This window comes from Hydra viridissima, unplaced genomic scaffold, assembly GCF_058129835.1.
Source record: "Hydra viridissima isolate aposymbiotic clone 2 unplaced genomic scaffold, HvirCarnegie_v1 scaffold_8, whole genome shotgun sequence".
Lineage (NCBI taxonomy): Eukaryota > Metazoa > Cnidaria > Hydrozoa > Anthoathecata > Hydridae > Hydra > Hydra viridissima.
In genome coordinates this window covers 6,720,346-6,738,087 of record NW_028324307.1, presented here as the reverse complement: position 1 = coordinate 6,738,087, position 17,742 = coordinate 6,720,346, and the positions used below count along the sequence as shown (strand labels likewise).

The 17,742-nt window shown below is 30.7% G+C and overlaps 1 protein-coding gene across 1 annotated transcript; it reads left to right on the top strand.

Moving 5' to 3' along the window:
• Positions 1-14,160: 14,160 nt before the first annotated feature.
• On the top strand, positions 14,161-14,978 carry LOC149884779 (uncharacterized). Its single transcript, XM_090094565.1, has 2 exons — positions 14,161-14,421; positions 14,682-14,978. Exons 1-2 carry the CDS (start codon positions 14,161-14,163, stop codon positions 14,976-14,978), a joined length of 558 nt encoding a protein of 185 aa, XP_089950691.1.
• The last annotated feature ends 2,764 nt before the right edge of the window (positions 14,979-17,742 follow it).

Genomic DNA, 17,742 nt, shown 5'->3' with positions numbered 1-17,742 from the left:
TTAATTCTCTTGGACGTAAGACGTCTTGAAGAAGGTTTATTTTTCGAAAAATTCTCGCAAACAAAAAGACGTCTTTTAGTCGTCTTAAAAACGTTTTTAAAAAGACTTTTGGTGTGAATAAACTTCGTGTCTTTTAAATATGTGAAATTTTTCGTATAAAGTTTTATCTCGACCAATATTAATTCTCTTGGACGTAAGACGTCTTGAAGAAGGTTTATTTTTCGAAAAATTCTCGCAAACAAAAAGACGTCTTTTAGTCGTCTTAAAAACGTTTTTAAAAAGACTTTTGGTGTGAATAAACTTCGTGTCTTTTAAATATGTGAAATTTTTCGTATAAAGTTTTATCTCGACCAATATTAATTCTCTAAATCATTATTCTAGCAAAAGGTTTTATATAGGTATCATTATGGAAACTGAAAATCGAATGAAGCGTCATCGCATGAATAAAAGCAAGTTTAATTTTATAATGACATTTAAAGATGAAGATATTAATGATAATACGTCGAATATGAATCCTGAATTTAATGCTTCTCAGGCTGAGCCTGAAAAATCCTTGTAAAGCCCTAAATAATGTTTTTAAAGAATGCGGAGAAAGCAATAAGTCTTCGAGTTGTAATTATGAGAATTTTGAATCTTGTAATGCAACACCACTTTTGACAACAGAAACATTATCAGAAGATTTGGCAATGTTGTCTTCGAAAAGCTAAATTTCTCAAAACCAATTAAACGAGCTTTTGAGTATTTTTAAAAAACATGGTCATTCAGAGTTACCAAAGTTGTTACAGTAGATTGGAAGTGTGAGACGTCTTGAAGAAGGTTTATTTTTCGAAAAATTCTCGCAAACAAAAAGACGTCTTTTAGTCGTCTTAAAAACGTTTTTAAAAAGACTTTTGGTGTGAATAAACTTCGTGTCTTTTAAATATGTGAAATTTTTCGTATAAAGTTTTATCTCGACCAATATTAATTCTCTTGGACGTAAGACGTCTTGAAGAAGGTTTATTTTTCGAAAAATTCTCGCAAACAAAAAGACGTCTTTTAGTCGTCTTAAAAACGTTTTTAAAAAGACTTTTGGTGTGAATAAACTTCGTGTCTTTTAAATATGTGAAATTTTTCGTATAAAGTTTTATCTCGACCAATATTAATTCTCTAAATCATTATTCTAGCAAAAGGTTTTATATAGGTATCATTATGGAAACTGAAAATCGAATGAAGCGTCATCGCATGAATAAAAGCAAGTTTAATTTTATAATGACATTTAAAGATGAAGATATTAATGATAATACGTCGAATATGAATCCTGAATTTAATGCTTCTCAGGCTGAGCCTGAAAAATCCTTGTAAAGCCCTAAATAATGTTTTTAAAGAATGCGGAGAAAGCAATAAGTCTTCGAGTTGTAATTATGAGAATTTTGAATCTTGTAATGCAACACCACTTTTGACAACAGAAACATTATCAGAAGATTTGGCAATGTTGTCTTCGAAAAGCTAAATTTCTCAAAACCAATTAAACGAGCTTTTGAGTATTTTTAAAAAACATGGTCATTCAGAGTTACCAAAGTTGTTACAGTAGATTGGAAGTGTGGTGGAATTTATGCGTACTTTACTATTGCTGATTGCATAAATAATTTTTTGAATTTAAAAAATGATTCTCAATTTACTGGGTTATCTATTTCTATTAATGTTGATAGGCTACCTCTTTTCAAATCTTCCAATCTTCAATTATGGCCAATACTTGGTCTAATAGAGAACTATATTTTTATAATTGCATTTTTCTGCGGTGATGGTAAACCAGACTGCTTGGATGATTTTCTCAAAGAATCTTTAAAGTTAAGTGGTGAAGGTTAACACTATAATGATAAAAAAATTAAGGTTACACTTATAGCATTCATATGTGATGCATCTTCTCGCTCTTTTTAAATGTATTAAATGTTAAATGTATACAAAGTCATACAGGATATTACTCCTGTGAACAATACTAAGTTAAAGGATTTTATAAAGAAAATAGAGTGGTTTTTATTCATAACAACCCATCAACTCCAAGATTAACTGAGGAGTTTAATTCCTTTTTGTACACATCATCAGAAATCTCTTTTTCCTTTAGCTAAACTTAAAATATCGTGTGTTTCTGATTTTATTTTGGATTATATGCACTTGGTTTGTCTTGGTGTAGTAAGACGCATACTTACTTTTTTAAAGTCTGGTCCAAAACAACACACAAACACACACACACACACACAAACACACACACACACATAAAATTAAAGAGTTAATGAAGAAACACTATTAAAGAGCTAAAAAAGTGAAATTTAAAAAAATTTATCTGAGAGATTTAAATTTTTATAACATTGTTTCTTTTCTTTATTATTTAGAAAACTTATTAAAACTTCCTTTTTAATAGTAAGTGATGAAGTAAAATATCTCAAATATTTAAAATATTAAACAGAACTGCCTACACAGTTATTTTAATGCTGTTTTTAATTCCTTTTTTCGTTTTATTTGTCTATTTTTTTAGACAAATTAATGCTCTTCTTTGTCTTTATTAACATAATTATTAATCTAATGGGTTTTTTTGTTCCTTTTCATTCCTTTATAAGTTTTTAAATTAAAAAAAGTTGTCTTTTGTTATTGCTACCTATTTCTGTTATTTTGTTGATATTTTTAAATTTTTTTTTCATGGTTTAGTTTTACACCATGATTTGGGCAAGAGCTAGAAGATGTTTGCCTAGAAGATGGATAGATACAGATAAAAAAAATGTTATTCTAGCTTGCAGGTGTATCTTATCATAGACCGGTTAAAGATGAATTGGATATGGATGAAACATGGGACAAATATAAACTTGTTAAAATCAAGTTTGAGAGTGGTATTAAATTTTCACACAAACCTATGTCTATATATATATATATATATATATAGAAGATACAGCAAAGGATGACAACTTTGTTGGTACTTAAAGTTTCATACCGGCGTGCCGGCAATCATCAGCCAAAATGCATAATGAAAAAAACGTTACAAAAAGAGAACATTAAAAAAAAACGAAAAAACCGTTAAAAATGTCGTTAAAAAAGAATTGTTCTTTTTAATGGCTTCAAATTAGTCTTTACTGTCAAATGACGCAAGCATGTATTTATTCATATGCCTACACTTACTAACCAGCTCTTGCTTTTTATTTAATAAATTTGCGCCTCTATAGATGGCAATTTCAGTTTTTTCATTTAAACATAGAGCGCATCTTCTTGTGCTTGGTTGATAAGGTTGGCATTTCCTGATTATACTCCATTTAATAAAAGGTTTTCCGTTTTTTTCTTTTATGCGCCACACTTCCTTGGATAGTTCGGTGTCGTTTTTGTATTTTACAGTATTGAACGACTTAATGTGGTTTGCATAACGTAATTTAAAAGGCGGTTCACTTATGCCAATATATATTTTATCTAAATAGTTCGGAAGGTCTGAAGAAATAACAGCTTTGTAAAGCATGTTTTCTGTTAGGCAAAGTTGATTTAGTGGACAATGCAACCTGTTGATACAATTGCAGGATTTCTTATTTTCATCTTCAATATCTTCGATGATTTTTTGGTTATGCCAGTTTATTATAGATTTTAAATTCGGCATGCAGCTGTAACTGACTTTCAAAGTGTTTCTATTGAATATTTTGTTCAAAATATGCTTAGATGGAAAATGTTTGTCTACCAAATTAAGAAATGATTTGCCAACTTTTGTGATCACATTTTTGCTAAATGGTGGGTTGAACCATATAATGTTACGCTTTCGATTATACTTCTTTCTGGTATTATTATTAGGAGTATTGTTATATTTTAATTTATGACTATATCCTGCTTTATTTAATGCCTCCTCATAACACTTAATAGCTTTGCCGAATATTTTTTCACTGGATGAAAGTCTTGATAATCTGCGTTCCAATGAAATGGGTATTTGCTTAATAATATTCGGAGGATGGTTTGATTCCTTATGAATATAGTTTATTTGATTCCCTGGCTTGCTATAGGGTTGGTAAGTAGAATCGTTTAAGTTCAAAGTAATATCTAGGTAGTTAACGATTTTAAGATTGCATTTAATGGTAATGTTTAATCCATATTCTTTAAGCATTTTTGTGATTGTTTTCTTGACTTTTTCCAATTCTGGGCCACTTAGATTTTCAAAAACCGCCAAACCATCGTCTCTGTAAATACCTATAAAATTTTTATTATAAACGGATGATAGCTTATCTAACAGAAATAGCCCCACTAATTCGCAAACTTCAGCCCCGTCAAATGCCCCCATTGTTACATCAAATAAACCGCATCCTTTTTTCATCCATGTCTCATTTCTATGAAACAGAAGAGATTTTCTAGAGTGGTATACTATTCTTTTTTCTTCAGCTGTAATACAAACGAATTTCTCAGCAAAGGACATCACTATTCTCAACAGTTCTTCACTAATTGTTGGATAAAAATCGTTAATATCAAAAACGACGAATTTCTGTAGCTTCTTATTCGGAATGCTTTTAAACCAATCTATTACGTTCTGCGTGTTTTTCCATTGATTTAGATTCAACGTGCCCCTTATAGTATTGTTTATTTTGTCTAAAATAGATTTGCTTATTTTTCCCAACTCGTTTTTTGCAGGATTTATTAACCGTACGCTAGGGTTATTTACAAAATTCTCTTTGTGATCTTTAAGTGTTATAAAAGCGCTAGTTTCACCATTGATTGCCGGCACGCCGGTATGAAACTTTAAGTACCAACAAAGTTGTCATCCTTTGCTGTATCTTCTATGTAATTGCTCTTGCCAGCAGGCTATTGAGCACTCTCGAGTGAAGAAGTCTTTTACTAATCATAAATATATATATACATTTGCTCCAAACAAGTCGAGCACTCTACGAAATTTTTCATTCTCGCGATGGAGAAAGTAAACTTTGAATACTCAATGAAAAAATATTCCCATTCCATCAGAAAAAAGTTATGAAATTAAGCTAATGGAGAAAATTGAATTAGTCATAAAAAGAATGCGTTGGAAGGCTATATGCTACAAGAACAAAAGCCAAAATCAAAAAGAACAAAAAGAAGAAGAATGGCATGGTCTAAAAACATTCAATGTCCACCGCAAGTGAAAGAAATGGTTGCTTTTGAAAACGAATTAGTTGAAGTAGTGAAAAACATTAAATTTAGAAATGTACGCAGCACATTCCAACAAAGCATAAAAAGGGACATAAAAAATATGAGGAATTCGACGCTTACAATGACACATGCAGACAAGTCATTTAATTTGTACAGATTAAAGAAAGATGAGTACAAAAAGCTGATAACTAACTCCATTACAACAAGTTATAAAAAGGTTAATAATAATATTAAAAACATAATAAATGCCGAAGGTAAGGAAATCATGGCAGGCACAACCGAATTAAACAAGATGCATATCAATGGTGAAACTAGCGCTTTTATAACACTTAAAGATCACAAAGAGAATTTTGTAAATAACCCTAGCGTACGGTTAATAAATCCTGCAAAAAACGAGTTGGGAAAAATAAGCAAATCTATTTTAGACAAAATAAACAATACTATAAGGGGCACGTTGAATCTAAATCAATGGAAAAACACGCAGAACGTAATAGATTGGTTTAAAAGCATTCCGAATAAGAAGCTACAGAAATTCGTCGTTTTTGATATTAACGATTTTTATCCAACAATTAGTGAAGAACTGTTGAGAATAGTGATGTCCTTTGCTGAGAAATTCGTTTGTATTACAGCTGAAGAAAAAAGAATAGTATACCACTCTAGAAAATCTCTTCTGTTTCATAGAAATGAGACATGGATGAAAAAAGGATGCGGTTTATTTGATGTAACAATGGGGGCATTTGACGGGGCTGAAGTTTGCGAATTAGTGGGGCTATTTCTGTTAGATAAGCTATCATCCGTTTATAATAAAAATTTTATAGGTATTTACAGAGACGATGGTTTGGCGGTTTTTGAAAATCTAAGTGGCCCAGAATTGGAAAAAGTCAAGAAAACAATCACAAAAATGCTTAAAGAATATGGATTAAACATTACCATTAAATGCAATCTTAAAATCGTTAACTACCTAGATATTACTTTGAACTTAAACGATTCTACTTACCAACCCTATAGCAAGCCAGGGAATCAAATAAACTATATTCATAAGGAATCAAACCATCCTCCGAATATTATTAAGCAAATACCCATTTCATTGGAACGCAGATTATCAAGACTTTCATCCAGTGAAAAAATATTCGGCAAAGCTATTAAGTGTTATGAGGAGGCATTAAATAAAGCAGGATATAGTCATAAATTAAAATATAACAATACTCCTAATAATAATACCAGAAAGAAGTATAATCGAAAGCGTAACATTATATGGTTCAACCCACCATTTAGCAAAAATGTGATCACAAAAGTTGGCAAATCATTTCTTAATTTGGTAGACAAACATTTTCCATCTAAGCATATTTTGAACAAAATATTCAATAGAAACACTTTGAAAGTCAGTTACAGCTGCATGCCGAATTTAAAATCTATAATAAACTGGCATAACCAAAAAATCATCGAAGATATTGAAGATGAAAATAAGAAATCCTGCAATTGTATCAACAGGTTGCATTGTCCACTAAATCAACTTTGCCTAACAGAAAACATGCTTTACAAAGCTGTTATTTCTTCAGACCTTCCGAACTATTTAGATAAAATATATATTGGCATAAGTGAACCGCCTTTTAAATTACGTTATGCAAACCACATTAAGTCGTTCAATACTGTAAAATACAAAAACGACACCGAACTATCCAAGGAAGTGTGGCGCATAAAAGAAAAAAACGGAAAACCTTTTATTAAATGGAGTATAATCAGGAAATGCCAACCTTATCAACCAAGCACAAGAAGATGCGCTCTATGTTTAAATGAAAAAACTGAAATTGCCATCTATAGAGGCGCAAATTTATTAAATAAAAAGCAAGAGCTGGTTAGTAAGTGTAGGCATATGAATAAATACATGCTTGCGTCATTTGACAGTAAAGACTAATTTGAAGCCATTAAAAAGAACAATTCTTTTTTAACGACATTTTTAACGGTTTTTTCGTTTTTTTTTAATGTTCTCTTTTTGTAACGTTTTTTTCATTATGCATTTTGGCTGATGATTGCCGGCACGCCGGTATGAAACTTTAAGTACCAACAAAGTTGTCATCCTTTGCTGTATCATCTATGTAATTGCCAGCAGGCTATTGAGCACTCTCGAGTGAAGAAGTCTTTTACTAATCATAAATATATATATATATATATATATATATATATATATATATATATATATATATATATATATATATATATATATATATATATATATATATATATACATATAAACAAAAAGACGTCTTTAACACGACTAAAAGATGTCTTATGTGTGCTGTTTATATTCAGTAAAACGTCTTGAATAAAGCGTCTTTAGTCTTAGACAAGACGTTTTTAAGCTGTCTTCAGTAAATCAACTTTAAACATTCTTGAGTAAGACGTCTTTTTGACGGACAATGTAGATCTTTTTAAGACATCTTTAAGACGTCTTTTTCAATCTTGAAAAAAAAGTCTTTAAGACAACTAAAAGACGTCTTTTTGTTTTCTTCTAACGCTATTTCACTTATTTATGTGAAGAGTTTGTGAATCATCTTGTGTAGAGGTAAAGGGATCTCAAAATGTTAGGTGTTTTTAAAGATTTTGTTAAGCCCCAAATATTTGAGCATATACTTTGTTTTTACTTTTAAGAGTTGAAATAATACTCCTGCCAGATTGCCAAAAAATTTTAGTAGTTTTTAATACAATTTTCATATGCCTTTAGATAAATATTTAGGACATGCTTTTTTCGTTAGGGACCTTAGAATGCCAGGTTTAATAATAGGTAGTATTGTTGCCAATATTGCTTAGTTTATCATGAATTTCTGTATATATTATTTATTTTCAATGCTGAATATATTTTTAAATGTTTTGTTCACTTATCTTTTATACTTTTTGCATTCCACTATACAATGCTAGGTTGAGGGACCTCAAAACGCTAGGTTAATGAAAGCTAATTAACATTAAAAGGGACCTCAAAACGCTAGGTTAATGAAAGCTAATTAACAAAAAAAAGTTGTTTGCATTCAGTTTCTTCTCGACATTATAAAATGAATATTCTGCTTATAGTTTCGTCACAAAACCTCATTCAAAACACACTTTAGTGTGTTTTTTTTGTTTGCTTTTGAAAAAATGAATAAATTAAACTAAAGTGCGTTTACTAAAGTAAAGTGCAAGTACAAAAGTGTGTTTTGATATTCCTTTCAGTAAAGAATAAATAAGAAATGGGAAAGTCCTTTAGAACCAACAAGCAAATCAAGATGCAATGTTCTAAGAGATGTCATAATGATGAAAAGTAAGCAGTTAAGTGGTGCAAAATCAACAATAAACGTGGTTGGGCCACAATCAATTCAGGAAAATTTCCACTAATTAAGGATCTTAGAACAATTAATAAACGAATTGATGGTTTCATTGCAACTGGAAACGAGAAGGAATATTGTTCAATTTTTACAAAAGATGAAGAAGAGTCGTTAGTCTCTTATATAAGAAACAAGATTAGGTAATATCTACACATAATTGAGAAATGAAAATTTATAAACTGTAATAAAATCCTGGTTTTTTAATATTTTTCATTAAGAAAACTAAACTTATACTATTAAGTTTTCTTGTATTATTATTTCAATGATATATTTAGGTGCCTACAAGGTTTGAACAGGTTGGAGTTGACAAGGATAATGTTGAATGTTTTGGAAGTAAGAAAGCAAGCCAGTAGAAACCTTCGTTGACGTCAGATCACTAAGCTATCACCAAATGCTTAACAAGCAATCCGAACAAAGAAGCTTAGCAAGTCTTTTGGAAGCGATGGGATGCAAAATATCAAAAGAACATAGCCAAAAAGAGACAAGGAACTGTATCCATAAATCGTGCCCTTAACTTGCTGAAGAACGTGCCCTTAACTTGCTGAAGAACGTGCCCTTAACTTGCCAAATTAGCTGAAGAACTTATAGAATGTAATATTTTCATTGATGCAAATCAATTAGAAACAGGTGTATGTCAGGGATATATAGATACCACTAGGATTTACAATCACGATGATTGTAAATCCTAGTGGTATCTATATATCCCTGCCAAACCCTCCAGTTTATAAAAAAAAAAGATAAAAAGTAATAACTTAAGTTTGTTATATAGTTTTTGATTTGGTACCTCAAAACGTTAGGTGCAGCACCTCAAAATGCTAGGTATTTAAAAAAGCGATTTTAAGAAAATTTGACTTATTCTGCGCACGCATCTTTTTATTCTGCGCACGCATCATTTTATTCTGCGCACGCATCTTTTTATTCTGCGCACGCATCTTTTTATTCTGCGCACGCATCTTTTTAGCACTGTTTTTAGAGTCTTAAGGCAACATTTCTGATAAGGTTCTGCAAACTTATTTTTAGAAGGGATTGAAATATTTAAACTTATTTTAAAAAAATAAGTTTATTGCTTATAGACTATTTTCAACGTCTTCGTAATTTAGATTATTTTGTAAGGATTAATTGTAAGATTTTTTTGTTAATGATTTAACATTATATTCTTTAATCAAATTATTCAACACTTTTAGAATTTAATTAAAAAAATCGAGTTCTATGTTGGTTAAATTCAAACCTTACATTCTGAGGTCCCACTGCATTCTGAGGTCCTTTTACCTGTATATTTTTATCGGTCGTCGTTTTTATTTTAGTTCTCCCTCCTCACAGTAAAAATACGCGACCGATGGTCAAACTAAAGTACGATAATTAATCTAAAAAACCTTTACTGAAATTTTGGAAAAACAAAAATATCGAAATTCTTACGAAGTTTCTCGAGGTACAATGTAGTTCGATGATTTATCACGAGATTTCACTGTAAATACGAAGTATTTCTAATAATACGAGGTGTTTGATTAAATTTCGATGGTAATCTGTAAAAAGAGTGAATTAATTGTAAAAACCGAATTAGATTAAATACTCCATCGGAAATTAATTTCCGAAGGAGAGAAAACTATTAAAGCTGTAAAAGCTGTAATTTGATTAAAGTTTTTACTTATAGTTCCTACAAACCAATTAGGGATAGCATTTTTACTTACTTTGATATTAAAGAGTTACTTTTAAACAAATATTACTTTACATAAATGAGATTGTATATTGCACCTCCAATGTTATACCATTCCTCACCATCGTATCACATTGGAGTCACCTTTGTAAACTATTTCTCACATCGGAATTTACGCATTTAAGCAATTTCCGACGGCGGGATGCTCTAATAAATTCAATAGTTAAAAGAACTTCACTTTCAATTTATTATAAAGATAAACTTTGTAGAGAATTCAAGTCTCAAATTCTAAGTTTACTAAAGTCTAAAGTTTACTTCAGTTGAAAAATTCAAAATATTGGTAATGAAAACATTAAAACAATTGTCTGTAAGAAAATTGTCGCCGATGTTTCGGGCCGATCAAGTAAAACGATGCCGAAGTTGACATTACTTAAGTAATGCGTCAGTTTTGCGCACGCTTAGTATCATTACGACTGCGCATTGTAATCATTCACAGAACAAGTCATTTATAGGTGTGTTCGCAGACATCAAGCTGATTATATTTTCCGATGGAACATAATTTATTTGTCGGTCTGACATCGGGCCGATCAAGTAAAACAATGCCGATCTAAAGCTGATATAAAAAATGTCAGCAAGACATCGGGCCGACGTCCATGTTTTATCTGGGTTATGTCCTAATTGAGCTAAATTTGTTAGTTTTAAAATAGAGGAAATGTATTTAGCCTTGATCCTCCATTTCTTTCTGATTTTTCCATATTTGTTTCATGATGTGAAGTGCTAAAAATAGTCTAAACATCAGAAATCTAAAACATCAGAAATCTAAAAATCATAATCTATATGTTGTAGTTCACAATGATTATGATATATTTTCATACAGACTGTATAAAGGTGTTTGGCTTTGACATAAACATGGCAATTGTTTAACTTTTTTTTTAAGATCTACAAATAAAATATTTTTCTCTATTTTTAAACTGTCGTGTTTCAATGCCTAATTCCCTGTTTCGCTGTTTTTTCTGCCATCTGACACATTTTACAGTTGCTGTTGTGTGGATGTAAGTCAGAAAATAAAGACAGCTATTTTTGTTAGTTTGAAAGAAATAACTTCTATTTTGATTTTTAGAGTAACACTCATTGGAGTACTCGTTCATTCCAAGCTATATTTCGCATATTCTGCACATAAATGTTAAGCTTGTATCATGAATTTCCATCTAAAAAATTTAGAATTATTTAAAGAATTCACAAACAAGTTTAACAATTTAAGTTGTAATTTCAATTCAATCGACAAGCAGCTTTTTCAGTAAATGATAACAAGGTAATTCCATGTAAAAGTAGGACAGTCTATCTATCAACCCCCATAGATTTTCATTAAATTTTAACCAGTGGTATCTATCAATAAAACATGAAAAAATGCTATATTTGAGCTCCCAACTCCAATTCTTTCAAAAGTTATGTTTTAAAATTTAGCCTAAAATGAAATATCTTTTGTTTAAGTCCACCATGATCTATTTTATAGCATCACCTTTTTTTGAATAATTCAAATTCTACTGGAAGTAAACAGCTAAAAATCAGTACCTAACCATTTTTGAGGGTGCTAAATCTAAATACGTAGAGAAAGTAACACACACAACATTTTTTGATAGTTATTTTTTAATTTTAAAATGGCGAAGAAAAACTTTCTGCTTTTCTACTATGGGTTATACTTTCACTAATTCCTAGAGCTGCCCACCTCCCATGGGTTTGAATTTTTTTCAGATAAAAGAAGAGATGTTAAATTATCTTAACATAAAAGATGGTTTTGGCATTTCGAATCATTATGATGATATGCTATTATGAACATTAGACTGAAAATGCCATTTTTATGGCCCGTGCTCACCATGTGGATATTTTAGGGCTACCTTTTCCTGAATAATTTAATTTATAGTGGAAGATATTGACTGAAAATTGGTGTTTGACCACTTTTTAGGGCAGTGAATCCAAAGATAAAGAGAAAATAACCCAATTTAAAATTGCAGAATTTAAAAGTTTAAAAATGGACTTTGTTTTTATCAAGATTTCTGTGATGTTTTTATCAAGTTTTCTAAATGTAGTTATGTGAAATTATCTGTGATATATTGTCTAAAAATTTTTTTAAGTTTTTGTAGTTCCGATTTTTTAACACCTCGATAGCCCGCCTGATAACAGCGGAATTTTTCTTGCATATTGTCATAGGCAATCCATGACGAAATCGCTGCAAGTCTGAAGAATTGTGAAATTGCACGTTTGTGATTTTCCCCGTGGTTTTCAGTTGTTCAAATTGGCGTGGAATTAAATTTAAAGTTCTTTATAGATACTAGTGATCCTTGTTTATTATAGGAAACAGCCATTTTCCGAACAACCAACTTAAAATTTTTTAGAAGTATCCTAATTTTAAAAATGTTTGAGAAAGTCTTTGGAGGGCTGCCATTGACATTCACAAATTTTTTTAATATTCAGGAGCATTCTTATAATAAATGCGTATATTCTTACGAGAGTTTTCTTTACTAAAAAGATTTTTTTGAGTTCTTTTCTCTTTATGGTTGTTTCGTTTTCTCATACTATCTTATTGACAAACGGGATTTTTTTTAATAAAAAGTTTTCATCAAACTTAACGATGTTGATTAAATCTTGAGAATATTGTCACAAGGAGAAAACATAAAATTTAAGCTGAAAAACTTTGGATTCGTTTCGTTTTGCATTAATTGCAGGGCGTAATATTATTTATCGTTTTATTTAACCTAGGGGTTGTATATTAATCGGTATTTTGAATCAATCGATATACGATTAATTTCGGTAATCGATTAATTTTCAATTAATTTTAAAAAATGAATTTTTACAATTTACAAAATTTCTTTTTCAAATATTAATGCTGTAGCCCTTCACGTCAATAATACTGCTAACTTTGTGAGTGTCAGTATACCCCAACAATCAAATGGAATTGTTGAAGAAAGTTCATCAACTGCATTGAATAATAATATAATTGTCACTGTCTCTTCAGTTTACCCACTGTGTGTGTAACAGCCTTTAATATTAGTAAGTTGCACTAACATTGCTTCAATTCTTGATGAAAATATTCTTAGAAAAATAAGTGATTCAGAAAAAGTTAACTTCTTAGACAATTGTTGGAAACCATCTGCAAATTTCATATTTGAAAAGGAGAGTTTCACAATTGCTCAAGGTAAGACAAAAAATTTCTTTTAAATCAAAATGGTTTGCTAATTTCAAATGGCTGAGATACAGTAACGAAAATAGTTACAAAGGTGGATGGTGGATTGCCTGTGTATTATTCTTGAGAGTATCTGAAAAAGAGAAATTGGGTGTTTTTTTTAAAACACCATTTTTAAACTACAACAAGTCTAAGGAGCTTCTAAATAGCCACGAATCAAAGGCATATCACCAAATGAGTATGAAACGGTTATCAACTACCAAGGCACACTTAGTAAATCCAGCATTGCATATCGACTCAGCTATTAATTTAATGACTGCTGAAAATATAAAAAATAATCAAAGGGTGCTTCCAACAATTATTGAAGCCGTCATGTATTGTGCACGCCAACAAATTGCACTGCGAGGCCATCGGGATGATGCCATTAAATTTTCTGAAAATCCGACAACAAATGAAGGGAATTTTATTGCCCTGATCCGTCTTTTTGCAGAGCAAAATCCATTTTTAATGGAACGAAAAACGCACTATATACTAACAAAACTATTAAAAATGAGATAATCAAAACTGCCGCTAACTTGATTCGTGACTATTTTTGTAAGTGTCTAAAAGCTTGTCAACATTTTTTGATAATTGCCGATGAGACAAACTAAAATAGTCGAGAACTCATTTCGGTCTGTATTCGTCTTCTTGACACATTTAAAGAAAAGCCTAAAAAGATAGAAGTTGTAATTCGATTGGTGGAGACTGAGAGAATCACAGGAAAGTCTATTGCACTGTCTATCAAAAATGCACTAGAAGAAGAAAGTATTAACATCAAAGATTGCAAAGGACAAGCATATGATAAAACGGCGTCTATGAGTTCAGACAGAAAAGGGGTACCGACTTTTGTTAAAAAATGGACACCATATGCAGACTATCAAGGATGTGTCTTTTACTCCCTAAATCTAACAATTGGCTATGGATGTGAGATTTCATCTATTAGAAATATGATTGATTCTTGCCAACAACTGTTTTCATTTTTTGATAACTCACCAAAGCGACAACGCTTTCTCCAACGAATTATTTCTACTCAAGCGCCTAAATTAAAAAAGACAAAGTTGGAGAACCTTTGCAAAGCATAATGGCTTTCATCAAGAGTGCGAATAATGTAAATGCAAAGTTCATCAATAGTATTTAATGTTTCACAGCACATTCAATACTATTGATGAACTTTGCATTTACATTATTTGCACTCTTGATGAAATTGTAACACCATCAAATGACATTGATCTCTATAATGATTTAGAACCAAAAAGTTGGAATTGGGATTCCAACTTTTTGCGTTCTAAATCATCATAGAGATCAATGCGTTGAGAACAATTTTTGTTGAATGACAATCACGCAACTACTTCAGCAACATGTTGACTCCACATTCTTTCCAAATATTCGTGAGTTATTTCTCATTCTGCCAACTTTGCCTATTGGCAGTTGTGAGGCGGAGCGTTCATTCTCTTGTGTACGCCGCATTCATTCATATTTACGAACAACGACGACAACTGATAGATTGTCAGATTTGTGTGTGATTGGGATGCGTTGTAACAATTTACACGATTTTGTTTCAACAGGAAAAATTGCAAATAACTTCATTACACTACCTCCTCGAAAGATGCAAGCACAATCTCTTTTTTTATGACTGTGTTTAGTAGTTTATGTTTGTATATTATGTTTCAATGAATAGATAATGTGCTTTAGATGACAAACAATTATTTCTAATACATGGAAAAAATCATAAAATTTTTTAAGTTAAAATCAAGTTTTTTTTTGTAATAGAGCCACCCCCTCCTTCAAAATCTTGGATCCACCACTGAAAGTGTATTGCTACTCATAAAGGTTTTATTTCTCTTTCTTCGTCAGAAATGATCTTAAAAGACCTGAGTTAATAATAGTATTATCATATAAACTAGTTCGTAACTTAGTAACAAACAAACCAGCAGCGCTAAAACTTCTATCTGCTTTTATGGAAGATGGGGGATGACTAAGCATGGTGTTGTAAATCTTTTCTAAAAAGGCTGGCCTTTTTCAATTGTTTTCAAGTACTGCTATTTCACATTTAATACAAGCCGAAATTGCTTGAACATATGAATTGAAAGTTAGTCTTTAGCTCTTTAAATCTTCTATTAATGAAGTTGTAGGTGTTAAAAAATTTCTGCCAGCTCTTCAGCTTTAGTTTTTTTTTCTCATTTGTTCGGTGTTAGAAGTGGATTCAAATTCTGATGCTACTTAACTTTCTTGTTCACTATTCCTTTGGTTATCCTTATGTAGAAATAGAAGTACATATATTTCTCTTGCTGTTTTAGCAATTTCCTTTTTGTTTGGATACTATAAAAGATTATCTGATGATTCTGAACCTGGTTTATAGGCACCCGGATAATGTAATTAGCAAAGTAAACCAACTATATTACAATTTCTTCTTTGATTAATTCTCTCAGAGAAAGTAGTAAATAAATTTTGACCTATACTGGTATTTTTCTCATTAAGATTTTGAAGTAAAAACAATATAATTCTATTAGATCTTATCAGATTACAGTCTATTTTCCCCAATGCCATAACACTTAGCTCTACAACATCAAGAGCCTGAACAATATCAGAGATGTGTTTTTTTTTTCTTTTAAAATTATATCTGTTCTAGATATATCAGCAAATGCATTTTCTATAACATTTTTTAATTCTAAGAATTGTTTGAACATACTGATTAGAGAGTTCCATCTTATTTTAATATTCAAAATAAGCTTAAACACATTTCCAAAATCAGTTCTAAAAATAAAACATCTTGATTGTTTTACGAATTATGACTTAAGAATACCATAGTTCTCATTAAACTGGATTTCCTCATTAACAGGGTTATTACCTTCTTCATTCCAGCATTCTTCATTGTCAGTGTCACCATCACAATCAGAATCAGCTTCTTCGTTTTCCTCATCCTCATCATTGATAAGTTACTTTTGAGTTGTTTCCATTATTACACTTTTTTTCTTACAAAGAATATCACATACTGCAAGATGAATTCCATAACATTGGCAAAGTTGGTGGATAACTCCCATTTCTCGTCCCATTTTCTTCATAACTGAAGCACTATTAGTGATACATCCAAATATATCAATGGTCAAGTTCAATCCAAATTCATTCAGTTTTTCAGTAGCGACAAAAACTGCTCTTTCTGAAGGCATTGAACCATTTATTCTAACCATTCCGATACCATAGTGTTATTTATCTGAACAATGTATATTAAGATTGAAGAATCTTCTAGTTCCACCTGAAGTCCAGTCATCAAGGAAAATTAAAAATCTTTTCCCATTTAATTTTTTTTGGTGAAGGTCATGAGCAACTTTTGGCTTCATTGGGTTTGCATAGTTGATTGTAATTGCCTTTATAGCATGACGATCATCAGGGATTTTTAGTCCTTGAGCTTTCTAGCCATGTTTAATATCTTTACTATTGAACAATGTTTCAAAAGAGATACGATCTATAGCTGTTAAATAAGCTAATACCTCTTCAGCTTTGTAACCTACTTTATTAAAGTATGCTGTAAAACTAGGCTGTATAGTTTTTGACTTTTTTGAAACAATTTTGGTTTGCAAAACTTTATGTTTGTGCTATAAGTGATACAGGAAGTTTGAAGATGAATAGAAATTAAGTTTGACTGAACAATTTTTGTACTTAAGTATTAGATTTGTCTTTATTTTCTGAAAATAAAGCTTCTAGAACGAACTTTTTCATACAACCTTGCAAATGGCGACCAGGCTATTTGTATTGCCGAACTGAAAATGTATAGTTTACCATTCTTAGCGGAACCAAATAAAAATTTATCAAAAAAGACCAGATTTTTTTTAATTTTAAAACGGCAAACTAATCGTTTGGATAATTATTGATTTATCGCTGTAATTTTTTTTGTTACAAAATTTCATTTGTTTGTTATGTGTACTAGTAAATCCACACATCCAGACAAACTTTAAGGAAGTTCAGTTTTATCTTAATTTTAAACATTAAGCAGTCGGTCTATTATTCGTAAAGACTTATAGTGACCAGATATTTCTTCTTAGTTTATCAATCTGCAGCTATTGAAGACAACAGGGAAAGATTTTCGCTTGGATATTGTCAGAAGTATTAGGTACCAGTACACGATGAAAAAGTTGCAAATACGAAAATTTTTGAAAATGAACATCTGTGCTTTTTCCCCTGGAGTCTTTAATAAAATTAAAGATACAAAAAAATGTTAAACACCAAAGTTCAATGTTTTGAATATTTTCACAACATGCTTCAGTAGTTTATTATATAAAGTGTCATGTAACAGGTGCTAATTACATATCTCATAAATATTGGATTGGATAATTGGATTAAAAAAAGAGCTAAATTGCTTTAAATAAAACTTATTTGTCGGTACCTAAACAATATATAAA